The sequence below is a fragment of the Talpa occidentalis genome, unplaced genomic scaffold (genome assembly GCF_014898055.3).
Source record: "Talpa occidentalis isolate TD23 unplaced genomic scaffold, MPIMG_talOcc4v2.1 talOcc4.7, whole genome shotgun sequence".
NCBI classification, from domain to species: Eukaryota; Metazoa; Chordata; class Mammalia; order Eulipotyphla; family Talpidae; genus Talpa; species Talpa occidentalis.
Window position 1 is genome coordinate 22,948,223 of NW_023605083.1, and position 14,839 is coordinate 22,963,061.

At 39.0% G+C, this 14,839-nt stretch overlaps 1 protein-coding gene across 3 annotated transcripts in view; it reads right to left on the reverse strand.

Moving 5' to 3' along the window:
* The window catches only part of JAK2 (Janus kinase 2), a 104,740-nt gene that overhangs the window by 63,346 nt on the left and 26,555 nt on the right, over positions 1 to 14,839 (reverse strand). For 2 of the 3 annotated variants that reach the window (XM_037495090.2, XM_054689815.1), the window contains one exon: positions 6,758 to 7,002. In XM_037495090.2, the coding sequence (XP_037350987.1) occupies positions 6,758 to 6,977 (220 nt within the window). In that variant the 5' untranslated portion in view covers positions 6,978 to 7,002. Of the gene's footprint in view, positions 1 to 6,757; positions 7,003 to 7,723; positions 7,882 to 14,839 lie in introns of those variants that run through there. The other variant, XM_054689816.1, reaches the window with a different exon arrangement.

The following is a 14,839-nucleotide window of genomic DNA, read 5'->3' on the forward strand; positions in this document are numbered from 1 at the left end:
AGACACTGCTGAGGGGAGCAGTGGGCGAGGCAGGAGAGGTCTACTGTGCCATGTGGGGTTCCCCCTGGCCGGCGGGGAATTGAACCGGCACTGCAGAGACTGCAGACAGCTTCACAGCATGGCGATCAACTGTTGCACCACCGGGGAGACCCAAAGATTTAAATTTTTAAAATTTAAATTATTAACACACTGTCTACTCATAGAATGTAATCAATAAACAATACATAAAATCATAAAAGTGTAAGCTTGCATTTTTCCTAGCATTTACAAATAGTTCTAAATATCTCACAGATCAAAGGAGAAATTGGAACGTGAAAGAATTTACAATGAATGATGAAATTTAAAATACCATGAATTAATAATATGGACTATAACTTCAGTGATACCAAAAGCGAAAATTGTAGCTTTAATATACTTATATAAGGGGTTCTCCTTGGTGGCACAAGGGGTTAAGATGCAACCTTTGAAGCTATCAGCAGCCACTGCAGCATGAGTTTGATCCCTGGTCAGGGAGATACCCACATGGCACAGCAGACCTCTGCTGACTCGCCTGCTGCTCCCCTCAGCCGCGTATGTCAGTCTATCTGCCCGTTCTGTTCCCCACTCTGTCTCTGGTGAATCCTCTCAACCCCACACCTCTGACCTGTACCCCAGTTCTTGTATGCATAAATAAATAAATCTTTAAATATATATATATACTTACATAAAAAGGTAACAGAGAATGACCTAAGTAATATAAATCAATCTGTTAGATATTGAGAGTAATCCCAAAAAAAGTTGAAAGAAGGAAATGACACAGTAGAAATTAACAGAGAATAAAATTTATATAGAGAATCAACAAAATAAAAGCTGACTCTTTACAATGATTAACAAAATAAACAAGTCTTTGTCAAATCTGACCTAGAAAAAAATGAGACATAAATAAGCACTAAGAATTATGATTATTATTGTTTTAAGATTTATTTTTATTTATGCCTACAAGAACTGAGGTGTAGGCCAGAGGTATGGGGGAGGGAAAGAATTCACCAGAGACAAGAGTGGGGAGCAGAACAGGCAGATCTACTAAAATACACTGCTGAGGTGGGCAGTACGTGAGCTAGGAGCGGTCTGCTGGCTCCTGTCTTGGGGATCAAACTCAGCTAGAGTGGCTGCCGATAGTTTCATAGCGCTGACTTTAACCCCTGTGCCACCAGGGAGACCCCAGCACCAAGAATTTTTTTTTTTTAAGATTTATTTATTTATACAAGCACTGGGGTACAGGCCAGACGTGTGGGAGGGCGAGAGAATTTACCAGAGACAAAGCAGGGAGCAGAATAGGCAGAGGGACCGAAATACACTGCTGAGGGGAATAGCGGGCGTGACAGAAAAGGTCTGCCTCACCATGTGGGGATCTCCCTGGCCAGCAGGGAATCGAACCGGCACTGCAGAGGCTGCAGACAGCTTCATGGCACTGCTCTTAACCCACTGTGCCGCCAGGGAAGCCCCAATTTTAAAATGTAATTTAAAAAAAAAAGTTTTTAAAGATTTATTTATTTGATTACAAGAACTGGGGTACAGGCCAGAGGTGTGGGAGGTGAGAGGATTCACCAGAGACAGAGTGGGGAACAGAACAGGCAGATAGACCAAAGTACACTGGTGAAGGGAGCAGCAGGAGAGTCAGGAGAGGTCTGCTGTGCCATGTGGGTAGCTCCCTGGCCAGCCAGGGATTGAACTCACGCTGTAGAGGCTGCAGACAGCTTCACAGCGCTGCGCTTAACCCTTTGCGCCACCTGGGAGGCCCTAAAATGTAATTATTGATTATAAAGACAAGACAGTGTTAGAATAACATTATGACAAAAATTTTGAAAATGTACACAAATGGACTTTTTTTTAAAAAACTTTTAAAATGAATTCAAGAATGAAAGACTTCAACAGAACTACAGCCATTAAAAAACAATTTATCCACTTAAAATAATGGAGGAAAAGAAAGGAAGAAGAAGGAAAGAAAAAGAAGAATGAGAAAGTAGAAGGAAAAAACCACCATTAGGTCAAGATGAGATTTATATGTGAGTTCAACCAAACATGAATGACAATTCAAAGAGAACAGAGAATTTGACACATTTGGGGGTTTAATTTGACCATAATACCAAAATTATACAAAGACATAACGAAAGGAAAATCTCACATACCAAAACAGATACGAAAATCCTAAACTATCAATAAATATTAGCAAACTAAATATAGCAATATTTCTTTTCAAAAATTATGACAACATTCATTTGCTCTAAGATTGAAGAGATGTTAAATTAGAAAATTACAATTCATCACATAGGTATTAGAGAAAATTTTTCAGTAAAATGGTGAAATGATAAATTTGAAAGGCTGGGTAGACTGATAAATGTGTTTCTATGTGAAGTATTACTTTAAATATTTTAGAACAAAAAGTCAGGGTTAAAATGGTAAAATTAAAAGTGAAAATGGCATAAAAAAGGTAATATCTATTCATAATGGAGTAAATCCGCATGACTAATAAACATATGAAAGAATGTAATTCCTAGTATTGAAGGAAACGAAAATTTAAAGTATCTGATATAACTTTATAACCACTTAACTAATAAAAATAATAAGGGGAATAAAATCTATTACTGAGTGAATTGCAATAATTCCTAAAAATGTAAGTTGGGTCTGTTGTGGAGATAATAACACCTATATAATTTTGAGAAAATCAATATCAATAAAAATCAAATGGTGTCTTAGTTAAGGATGCTGTAACAAAACACCTTAGACTGAGTGGCTCCAAAGCAATAGGTATTTTACTTATCACAGTTCTGGAGACTGGCAGTCTGAAACTATCAGTTTTGCAAGTTATCAAAGAATGTCATTTCATTCAACATCATTTCTTTATGTTGATTTTGAAAAAGGCAATCTACTTCCAGGACCACGTGCATGTTCTCCTCATGCCTGTGTAGGGTTTCTCTTGATACTCCAGTTTCCTACCACATTCCCAAAAATGCACATTAGGTTAGTTGGTATGTCCAAATTGTTTCAATAGGAGTTTGGGTGTACACTGAATATGCCCAGTGAACTGCTTTCCATCTAAGACCCTACACTGGAATTAGCAGGTTGGAAAATGCATGGAGGAATGAATGAATACAAATTATTATTTAATATTAGAAGTGTTTAATATTAAAGGTCTTTATTTTAAAATTTGATGATGTTTTTGAGACCAGAAAAATGCCATAGGAGCTTAACTCTTATTTATATCAATTAGCTTTATGACAAAATTGGTTTCATTACCCATCATTTCCCTTAAAGTTGAATTTCCAAGAACCTATCAAATAAGTGAGGATTTACTATGGTCAGGTTCTGGTAAAATACACTTCTCTGTTTCAGACTGACAATGTCTTGTTATTCGCATAGTGGAGAGCAGAAAAGGGAAGTAAGCCTTCTCATCACTCATATAAAGGCACTAATTCTATTTATTAGGGCTCCACCTTCACGATCTCATTGAATTCTAATTATCTCCCAAAGACGTCACCTTCTATTATTATTATATTGGTCAGTACAGTTTTACCATATGAGTTCTGAGAAAACACCTTCAGTCCAAAACATGGTAAGTCAAATTACACAGTCATGTATCTAGCACAAGTCAAATATCATGAAATACAAATGTCTACATTTGCCATTTGAGATTTATCTATCTATTTATTTATTTATTTATACAAGCACTGGGTACAGTCAAAAGCGCAGGAGGGTGAGCAAATTCACCAGAGCCAGAGCGGGGAACAGAACAGGCAGACAGACAAAATGCACTGCTGAGGGGAGCAGCGGGCGAGACAGGAGAGGTTGTCATGCCATGTGGCACCCTTGCCGCTGGCCAGGGATTGAACCAGCGCTGCAGAAGCTGCGGCTGCGGGCAGCTTCACAGCCCAGCGCTCAACTGCTGTTCCACCAGGGGAGGCCCTACATTTGCCATTTGTAGGACTTTATTTTAGTCCTAATAGGAAAAAATATGAATTGTCAAAATAATATATGTGCACATACTTTACCACACCAAGACACACATACCATCAATATCAATGTCTGTCTTCCAATTTCAAAGGAATTCAGGTCAATTTTTTAATTTAAAACTAAAAATGACAAAAATAACTAACACTTTATAGAGAACTTTCTATGTGCTATATGGCTTCTATGTGCTTTAAGAACTATCAGTAATAATAGTATACACCCCATCTGAGTGGGGAGATGAGGAAGCTGAGGCACAGAGCTAATAAAAATAGTGGAGCAAGGAGACAAACCCAGTTACTATGGTGCTTATTCTTTACCATTATGCATACTGCCTTTGCTGAGTTTCAGGACCATACTTATAATAAATCTCCATAAAACTGACCAGACAGCGTTGTGAAGACATGAAGTACATCCTGAATCAAAGAATAAGTTATGTTCATATATTTTCAACATCATAGTTGTTTTTTAGGTTTTAAATTATCTCCCAATGGATCTACCACATGATCCAGTGATTCTATTCCTAGGACTCTGCCCAAAAAACACAAAAACACTAATCTGACAGGAAACCTACATTCCTATATTTATTGCAGTACTATTTATAATAGCTAAGATATGGAAATAACCTAAATCCCCCAAAAACAGATTAATGGAGCAAGAAGATGTGGTATACATACACAATGGAATACTACTTAATAATCAAAAAAGATGAACTCATACCATTTGTCACAATATGGCTGGAGCTGGAAGGGATTATGCTGGCAAAATAAGTCAGAAGGAAAAAGATAAGTATCAGATACTTTCACTTATATGTGGAATACAGAGAAACCAAACAAAGCATAAGGAAAAAGACAAAACTTAAAAGCTGACCATAGATCTGAGGCATACAGCAGGGGATGGGGGGAGAGAGAGGCAAAAATAAGGGAAGGCAGAGCACAAGAGACTATGGTGATGGTTAACGGGTGCTGTGGTAGTAGGGAAATTATGGGGACTACACCTGAGGGGAGAATAAATACTGTCCAAAAATTAACAATAACTGTAAGAAAATAAATAAATTTAATTTAAAAAATTATCTCCAAATAAATTAGATTATTAGCCACATTGTGTGGGTGTTAACATACAAAATGTCCATATTCAAGATCTGTGTTGATGTTTCAAATGTTTAATCAAGTACAAAAACATATATGTCCTTGGAAAAACAAAGGTTAGAAACGGAATTAAAATTTTATCCTAGGGGCCTCCCAGGTGGTGCAGAGAGTTGAGTGCAGCATTGTGAAGCTGTCCGCAGTCTGTGCAGCGCGGATTCGATTCCAGGCTGGCCAGGGAGATTCCCACATGGTGTGGCAGACCTCTCCTGTCTCGCTTGCTGCTCCCCTCAGCTGTATTTTGGTCGTCTGCCTGTCCTGATCCCCGCTCTGTCTCTGGTTAGTCCTCTCATCCTCCCATGCCTCTGGCCTGTACCCCAGTTCTTGTATGAAAAAAAAATTTTATCCTAGTATCTTTATAGCAACAGTAAGTGATCAGTATGTTTTTTCTACATCTGCAAACATAAAATTTACCTTTAAAAGCATAAAGGGACTTACTACTTAGTAGATATGTTAATGTGACATCAGTTTTATCTTAAGTTGAATTCAACATATACTGGTATCCAGCTTCTACTGAGGTCAGACCAGTGAATTTTTCTTAACCAAGAAATAAAGATGCATCTTGACTAGGGAAGCAAATAGCAGGCCTTTCCCTTTTTTATGCTTAGTGCACTTTCTACAAATACGCTTCAGGACCTCAGAATTTCTTCTAAACAAAATTTTATAGGTATTTTTGACAATAAGGTACCTTCTGCAAGAAAAACAATGTATTTGCCATCCTCCCATTTATTTCTGGACAAAAGTTAATCTTGAGAATTATTCAACAGAGTTAAATATATGGCTGTCCCAGTGGCACTCAAGAGAAGTGTGACACAATTAACATAATCTTAGCACAGCTCCTTGGGGTGGACAGAGCACCTGGTATGGAATCAGAAGCAGCAGTGAGCAGAACTGCACCTGCAGGGGTAGCAACCTGTGAACCAAAGAGTGCAAGAAAGGGGTTGGGAGGATCTACTCACCCATGCAACCCCACTTCTACTCTGACTACAATCTGAATGCCAATGTGGAGTACCACCCTACATCATTTGCCTGTTTTACAAAGAGATGAAGATGCTGACCACTGACCCTCCCAACCACATCAAGATCTTTTCCAATGAGAAGGACCTCACAGACCTGCAAGTCACCTTCATCCTCAGGAAACCCCTTACCTAAGAGGTTTGTTCAGCATGAAATTCCTATTGCGGAAGGGCTTTCCTGCCTTCCCACCCAAGGGCTTCTTTCTGACCATGATCTTCTAGCCAAATGTGGGGGCCAACAATAAAATCTATGTCAACATGCACAGGAAGAACTGGTTCATCTTCTAATTAATCTCCCGCTATGACCACTCATAGCAGAAAAGGCAAAGGAACTCTCTAGGATCCTTTTTATATTAGCACTAATCACACTCATGAATCATCCACCCTGATGACTCCCAAAAACAAACATTCAATCTATAGTACCAGCCGAAGTAGTATTTATCCTAAATTCTACTCTAATGATATTCTCATTTCTATTCATGCAAAAAATACCTATCAGTCATGTAAACACTTTCTAAAAGCTCAACAAAATAAATTATACATGTACAATGTACATAAGCAGCATAGTTAAAGAAACGACCTATTCACAAAAAGTTGTTTTTGAATACTTACCACAAGCTTTAGAAGCAGCAACACAAATTTCTTCAGCAACATACTCCCCAGTTGAAAACTTCAGGCAATCTCCTTCAGCCTTCCCAAGAGAGTGATAGAGATACACCTGTAGGACTGGATCTATTTGCTTCACAGAATTAGCATTTCCAGGAATATCACCATTCTGATGTAAGGGAGATGCTGATGTTCCTTCCATTTCTGTCATTGTAAGGCAAGCCATTAAGAGTCTTTTTCAAAACATTTGCCTGCAAGAAAAAGTAAAATTAGTAAAATATTGATCAGGAATCTTTCATATACAAAGAAATCTTCACTAATAGCAGTAACACTGTTAAATCCATTAGATGAATAAATACTGTGCACTACTATATATAAAGTATGGTGAGAGAACACAAAAAATTATAAGTCCTATATGTAAGACCCATAAATGTAAATAGGTAACATGAACAAAACGGCAAACAAAATCAATTATAGAAAGAAGAAAAAGAGATCTCATGAGGCAACATGACTTCTCAACAACTGAATTACTTTACAATTGTTTACTGGTATTTAGAGGAGAAAAATAACATTTCAAGTTGGGACAATCTGATGAACTTTATTAGAAGAGGTCATATTTAAAACTGATCTTGAACAATGGATTGGATTTAGATAGATAGGGAGATAGTGAAACTATGCTGAAGAGTAGGAGGGCACAAATATTTCAATAATTTAGGGGGTTGCAGTGACATATTTGAGCAGTTATATCACTAATGAAAGTTTAAAAATATAAACATTTATGACAGGATTGTAGCTACTGACTCAATCTGTGTTTTTCCCTTCTTCCTTGCCATGGAAGCCCAATTTGGTGGGTGGGAGTATAGGGTGAGTAGCAATATACACACACACAAAACTATGCTTCCCCACAGATGGATAGCCACATAAACCAGTTTTACAGCAAACTAGATTTGGTTGGTGTTGGTTGCATAGTACCTCCCAGAATCACTCTTTAAAAGGAAGGTGACTTAGTTGGCATCACAGATTTTTATCCTGTGTTAATTTAATTTCCAAATTGTATTTTTACTTGCTCCTTCAGTTAAGAAACTGTTCCTTAAATTGCATTTCAAAGAATGTCTCTCGGGTTCTAAAAAAAAAAGACAGGCAGAAAATTTAGACTTTTGCTTCCTAAGGTCAGATTTTTTTCTTCTTCTCTAAATAGCGGGAAGATATTTCATATAGGTGGATTCTGAATTGATTTTGGTCTTGCAAAGACTCCATTTGTATGACAAAGTCTAAATCCTCAAAGAATTTTGATTGTAGCCAGTATATTATAAGGTTATATTATAAGGTTAAGCCAGTATATTATAAGCACACTCGGGCCTCCCCGGTGGCGCAGCGGTTGAGCGCTGGGTTGCGAAGCTGCCTGCGGCCTCTGCGGCGCCGGTTCGATCCCCGGCTGCTCCCAGGCCACCGGAGGAGGGTCCCACATGGTGCGCAGACCTCTCCTGCTGCCCGCTGCTCCCCTCAGCAGTGTACTTCGGTCCTTCTGCCTGCTCTGCTCCCCGCTCTGGCTCTGGTGAATTCTCTCACCCTCCCACGCTTCTGACTGTACCCAGTGCATGTATAAACAAAACAAACAAACAAACAAATAAATAAAACATGCCTCTATAAAAGAAAGAAAAAAAAACTTAAAAAAAAAAAAAAAAACTATATAAGCACACTCAACTACATTTTTCTCTAGTATCCTTTTATATCAATGAGGTTTCCAATATAAAATGGAAAAATAAGATTCTTATTTAACAACAATTAAAACTTCATGGACACAACACTAGAACCATTCCAAAGAAAACCAAAAACCATTATAGGATAGTTTCCCTGAGAGTTGGTAAGAAAACTTAGAAGGAGTAAAGTTCTTGCTTTTTGTTCAAGGACTTGGTTGAGACCAACCAACTCCACTTCTCAGAAAGACAGAAAAACAAACATATCATTCAATCCTATATTTCTTACAAAAAATACAAAAGACAGATCAGCAGTTATGGTGTAAGACGAACAACCTTCAAGATAGTGGATGGCATTTATAGCCAATTCAATGGTAAAAGGGGGAGTTTTCCAGACTCTAACCCCTGAATCCCTAAACTAGAGGCAGAGTGGAGGCACCCTATAAGGCTTAAAAAGACTAAATATTGGTGGGTTGGGTCTCTATTTTAGCTTCTTCTTACACTCTGATCTCTGTTCAGCTGTTAGGACAGATAGCATCTTGCCACATGTTGGTCAATAAATTTTCTTCTCCTTCCCTCTCTTTTCTCACATCTTGTATATTAAAGCCTTTGATTTTTTAAAAATTTCTCTCTGTATCTCTGCTTTTGTATCTTATCTTGTATTCTTAAGCATATGGGTGACAACTCACTAAACAGGTCATCCCCATTCCCCTAAATTTGCCCAGTGATAAAAGGATATGTAGAGAAGAACAAGAATGGGGATAGATTAAGATACCTTATTTTACATTCTGCTGTTCACTGAGCTTAATCAACTTTGGATTAAAAAAAAAACCCTTCTCTGGGCCTCCCTTGTGGCGCAGGTGGTTGAGCGAGGTGCTATGAGGCTGTCCGTGGCCTCTGCAGTGCCGGTTCAATCCCCGCCGGCCACAGAGCAATCCACATGGCAAGCAGACCTCTCCTGTCTCGCCCGCTGCTCCCCTCAGCAATGTATTTCAGTCCGTTTGGCTATTCTGCTCCCCACTCTGTCTCTGGTGAATCCTCTCACCCTCCCGCGCCTCTGGCCTGTACCCTGGTTCTTGTATTAAAAAAAAAAAAAAAAGAAAAAACAACCCTTCTCTAAATTTAGAGCTTTGAATTTAGTATACAAAGCTTCAGAAGTGCAAGAGTTTCCTAGTGGCCACACTAAACTCAAAATATCTTTGATAATATCAGCCCAATTTATTGAAGAGAATTTGTAACAGTAAGGTCATAATCCTTATAAGACAAAATTTTAAATCAATTTCTGTACTTTTCTTACTCAAAAAATTTCCAAAGGCTCAAGATACTTCTCTACATTTTTTTCACTTCTTTTTTCCTACTAATTTTTTTTCAATAATAAACTTGTATAGAAAATTCTGATTTGGGCCTCCCTGGTGGCACAGCGGTTGAGCGCTGGGTTGCGAAGCTGCCGGCGACCTCTGCCGCGCCGGTTCGATCCCCGGCTGCTCCCCGGCCACCTGAGGCGGGTCCCACATGGCGCGCAGACCTCTCCTGCCGCCCGCTGCTCCCCTCAGCAGTGTGTGCCTCGGTCTTTCTGCCTGCTCTGCTCCCCGCTCTGGCTCTGGTGAATTCTCTCACCCTCCCGCGCTTCTGACTGTACCCAGTGCATGTATAAACAAAACAAACAAACAAACAAACAAATAAATAAAAAACATGCCTCTATAAAAAAAAAAAGAAAATTCTGATTTTTTCATAGGTCCAATAAACAATTTAGAAGCTTTCCATTCTACAGCAACTCAGCGCCAAATAGTAAGCATTCTTTATTCTTTATCCAAAGATCCAGAAGTTCATGGCTAGTATAAAACACAAGAAAAAGACTCAATATACATTAACAGTTTTCAGCTAAGTTTTGGATCTCTTAATGGTATAGCTACAACCTAGAAGGGATATGTTGTGCGATCTGGCACATGTTTTGTTCTACAGACTACCTCTCAAAATGCATGAACATGTTCTTATAGTTAGTGGGTGCTAATCTACTCCAATCCACGACCAACTAATCCTATTATGGGAGACTTCTTTTTGAGATGGCAAGTACTCTAATATATTTTAAATTCTTGACCAATGTCCACCAAAGCTTACAGTTTGGGGCTTCCAAGATTTCCATAGCAATAGCTATTATATCAGTGCATATTAAGATTTTCCCTTGTTGGGCCTCCCCTGGTGGTGCAGTGATTGAGCGCTGGGCTGCGAGGTTGCCCGCAGAGTCGGCAGCACCGGTTCGATCCCCGGCTGCTCCCCGGCCACCGGAGGAGGGTCCCACATGGCGCCCGCTGCTCCCCTCAGCAGTGTACTTCGGTCCTTCTGCCTGCTCTGCTCCCTGCTCTGGCTCTGGTGAATTCTCTCACCTCCCCCACACTTCTAACTGTACCCAGTGCTTGTATAAATAAATCTTTAAAAAAAAAAAAAAATTCATTCTTTCTTTAAAAAAAAAAAAAAGAAAAAGAAAAAGATTTTCCCTTGTTATAACAGCAGAGAAAACAAAGTATAGAGATGGTAGTCCTTTCCTGAAAACTAGGGGAAAAGGCAAAATCTTGGATCAAATTTTCTACCCATGGAATAGAACAGAACAGCATCTCAACTTGGAAAAAAGCTAGTCATCCAAACTACCAGATGGAAAGCCAAGCTCTGGGGAAAATAAAACTCAAAGGTTAGACCAACATTAAGGAACCAAATATTTAAAAAGTCACCCAATATCTGTTAAATAGAGCACACACAGGGCCCTCATAAAACCAGGTACCAGGGAACCCGAGAGAAGCATTGATAAAGCTGACAACAGTAAAAACTTCAGCAGAGGGCCTTCCCGGTGGCATAGCAGTTGAGCACTGGGTTGCAAAGCTGCCCGCAGCCTCTGCGGCGCCGGTTCGATCCCTGGCCGCTGGGCGAGGGTCCCACATGGTGCACAGACCTCTCCTGCTGCCCGCTGCTCCCCTCAGCAGTGTACTTCATCGGTCTGGCTGTTCTGTTCCCTGCTCTGGCTCTGGTGAATTCTCTCACCCTCCCGCACTTCTGACTGTACCCAGTGCTTGTATAAATAAATAAATAAATCTAAAAATAAAAAAAAAAAAAAAAAAAAACAAACAACTTCAGCAGACCTGCCCCCAGTGTAAACAATTGCAGCAGACCCCCTCCGGCAGAAAAGACCCCCTCAAGTACACCAAAAATTCTAGCGGTAGCCTAACCCTATAAAGACCTGAGCTCCCATTTTGGGGCGTGACTCTTGGCCTACAGAGAGTCCTCACCTCGCAGACTTTCAATAAAGCCGCTTCAGTCTTACACTCTTGGCATCCTCTCTTTTCTAACAGTATTAGCTTCCCATTATTTTCTCTCACCAAGTTTAATTAAATTTTGAGACAGAGACAAAAATCTCACCACTCCTTCCCTCTGTTCCTCAGGGATTAGGGAGTCAGACTTGTTAATTCTTTTTAGCTGGCTCTTGTTAAACATTCAGGATCTCTCCATGATAGCTTTCAGAAACAAGGAGGGTCCAGTCTACAAACTCTCCTGGCTGGCTCACCAAACTGTCAGGGAGCAAAGAAAATGACTCTGTAGCCCTTTGGATTCTTCTAGACTCTCCTAGGGAATTCATAATTCAGAAGGGCCCAGAAAAAAGACTGCAGGGCAATCAGCTGAAGAAGCAGAAATAAAAGAAGATAAAATATAGGAGAAAATATTAGCAGCATATGAAAATCTCGAATCTAATCATCCTTATAAAATACCAATTTACAGGAAATGCAGAGAACAGAGGGACACATTAAATTAGACCACAAGGATGTGATCAGCAAAATCCAGGTTATAGGAAACCATAACCAGCCTACTTAAAACAGGAAAAAAAGGGAAGAGATAAGGGAAACATACATAGAAAGACTACAAAGCTGCAATGTGTGGATCTTACCTGGGTCCTATATTTTAAAAAAAAGACTATAAAAAAAGAAAAAAAAAAAACACTTATGATATCAGACAATTAAAGATTCGATTATTTGCTAAATATTTAAAGATATTGGGAACTGGGAATTTTTATTTTTAGGTTCTTATATTTTAGAAATACATAGTGAAATATTATTGAAAGAAATGGTATCAACAAAATACTTCTATATAACACAATAGTGGGGAAAGCAGATGGCAGAGGAATACAGTTTATAAAGGTTATTGAGGGGTTAATTAGTACATGAAAGTTCATTACACTATCATGTCTACATTTGTATGTTCAAAATTCTTCCTGGGCCTCCCAGGTGGCGCAGCAGTTGAGCGCTGGGTTGCGAAGCTGCCCGCGGCCTCTGCGGCGCCGGTTCGATCCCCAGCTGCTCCCCCGGCCACCCGAGGAGGGTCCCACATGGCGCGCAGACCTCTCCTGCTGCCCGCTGCTCCCCTCAGCAGTGTACCTCAGTCCTTCTGCCTGCTCTGCTCCCAGCTCTGCCTCTGGTGAATTCTCTCACCCTCCCGCGCTTCTGACTGTACTCAGTGCATGTATAAACAAAACAAACAAACAAATAAATAAATAAAACATGCCTAAAAAAAAAAAAAAAAAAAACAAAATTCTTCCTAACCAAAAAGCTTTTTTAAAGAATATTTGTTATATTTTATCTAGCATTTCTTAATAAGATGATTTTCAGATTATTCAATTAGAAAATACTAGGAAATGAAGCCTCAGATTTTACTTTGTATTGAATAATTCACTTCTCATTTATCTTTAAAAGAAAAATCTTCCATAAGATAAACTCCAAATGTTTTTCTTTAAAGATATAGAGCCCTAAATATAGAAGTTTATTTCTACTCATACAAAAAAAAGCCAAAATGTCATTATACTGTAAAATATTCCAGAATATTTCCAAAATGTTCAATACTGCCACTATCATCTAAACTACTTAATCAAACTAAACACTCTCCTTTATAAAATCAATTTGAATAGTTTTTCTGTGGAGTTTTTGGGGTTCTCTATGTATATTATATCATCTGCAAATAGTGATAGTTTTACTTCTTCTTTCCCTATTTGGATTCCCTGTATGTCTTTCTCTTGTCTTACTGCTTTGGCTAGGTCTTCCAGTATTATACTGAAAAGCAGTGGTAAGAGTAGACATCCTTGTCTTGTTCCAGATCTTAAGGAAAAGGCTTTCAGCTTTTCACCACTGAGAATGACACTGGTTATGGGCTTGTCATATATGGCCTTTATTATGTTAAGGTATGTTCCTTCTATCCCGAGAATTTCAAGATACATTAATTGATTTTCGGATGTTGAACCATCCTTGTGTCCCTGGAATAAATCCTACTTGGTGAATTATCTTTTTGATACATTGTTGGATTCTGTTGGCTAGGATTTTATTGAGGACGAACAATTAAATAATATACAAGAAAAATGCACTAAGAACTTATTAAAGATCTATTTTTTACTTTTCATTTCATATAGATTTCTAAATAATTTACATCCATTTTATGAATTACTAATCTGATTATTGACCTCTAACCTTTACACAGTGAATTTTTAATTTTCACCACATTTCTTCTTTGACTTCCTTCATCTTGAGAATGATTCAATATATTATACAAAATAATTTAGGGCCTCGCAGGTGACGCAAGGGGTTAAGACGCAACCTATAAAGCTATTCACAGCCACTGCAGCATGAGTTCAATCCCCGGCCAGGGAGCTACCCACATGGCGCAGCAGACCTCTCCTGACTCGCCCACTGCTCCCCTCAGCAGTGTATTTCTGTTGATCTACCTGTTCTGTTCCCTACTCTGTCTCTGGTGAATCCTCTCACCCACCACACCACTGCCCTGTACCCCAGTTCTTGTATGCATAAATAAACAAATCTTTAAAAAAAATAATTTAAAGCAATTGCTCTCACAATTGGCTACAAGTTAGACTGGCACAAGGAAATGCCTGGGCCCATTCAAAAATCAAAGGAAAAATATGGTATGATAGGAACTTCAAAGCATTCATGTTTTTATACTCCATTTGACTCTTGATGTCTTCATTGCATTTTGAAACGTTTTAAGCCATTATTTTTCTTGATATTTGTTCTTTCGAAATGCCAGTTAGATACATTCTGGACACTCACAGTCCTTTCTCTCTGTCTCTTAACTACATTTTCAGTTTATTTTATGACTGTATCATTACTGATTTCTGGGTCAATTCCTTAGTACCCCCTTTCTTTTTTTTTTTTTTAAGATTTATTTATTTATACATACAAGAACTGGGGTATAGGCCAGAGATGCAGAGGGTGAGAGGATTCACCAGAGACAGAGTTGGAAACAGAACAGGCAGACTGACCAAAATACACTGCTAAGGGGAGCAGCGGGCAAGACAGGAGAGGTCTGCTGCACCATGTGGGTTGCTCCCTGGCCGGCCGGGGATCTA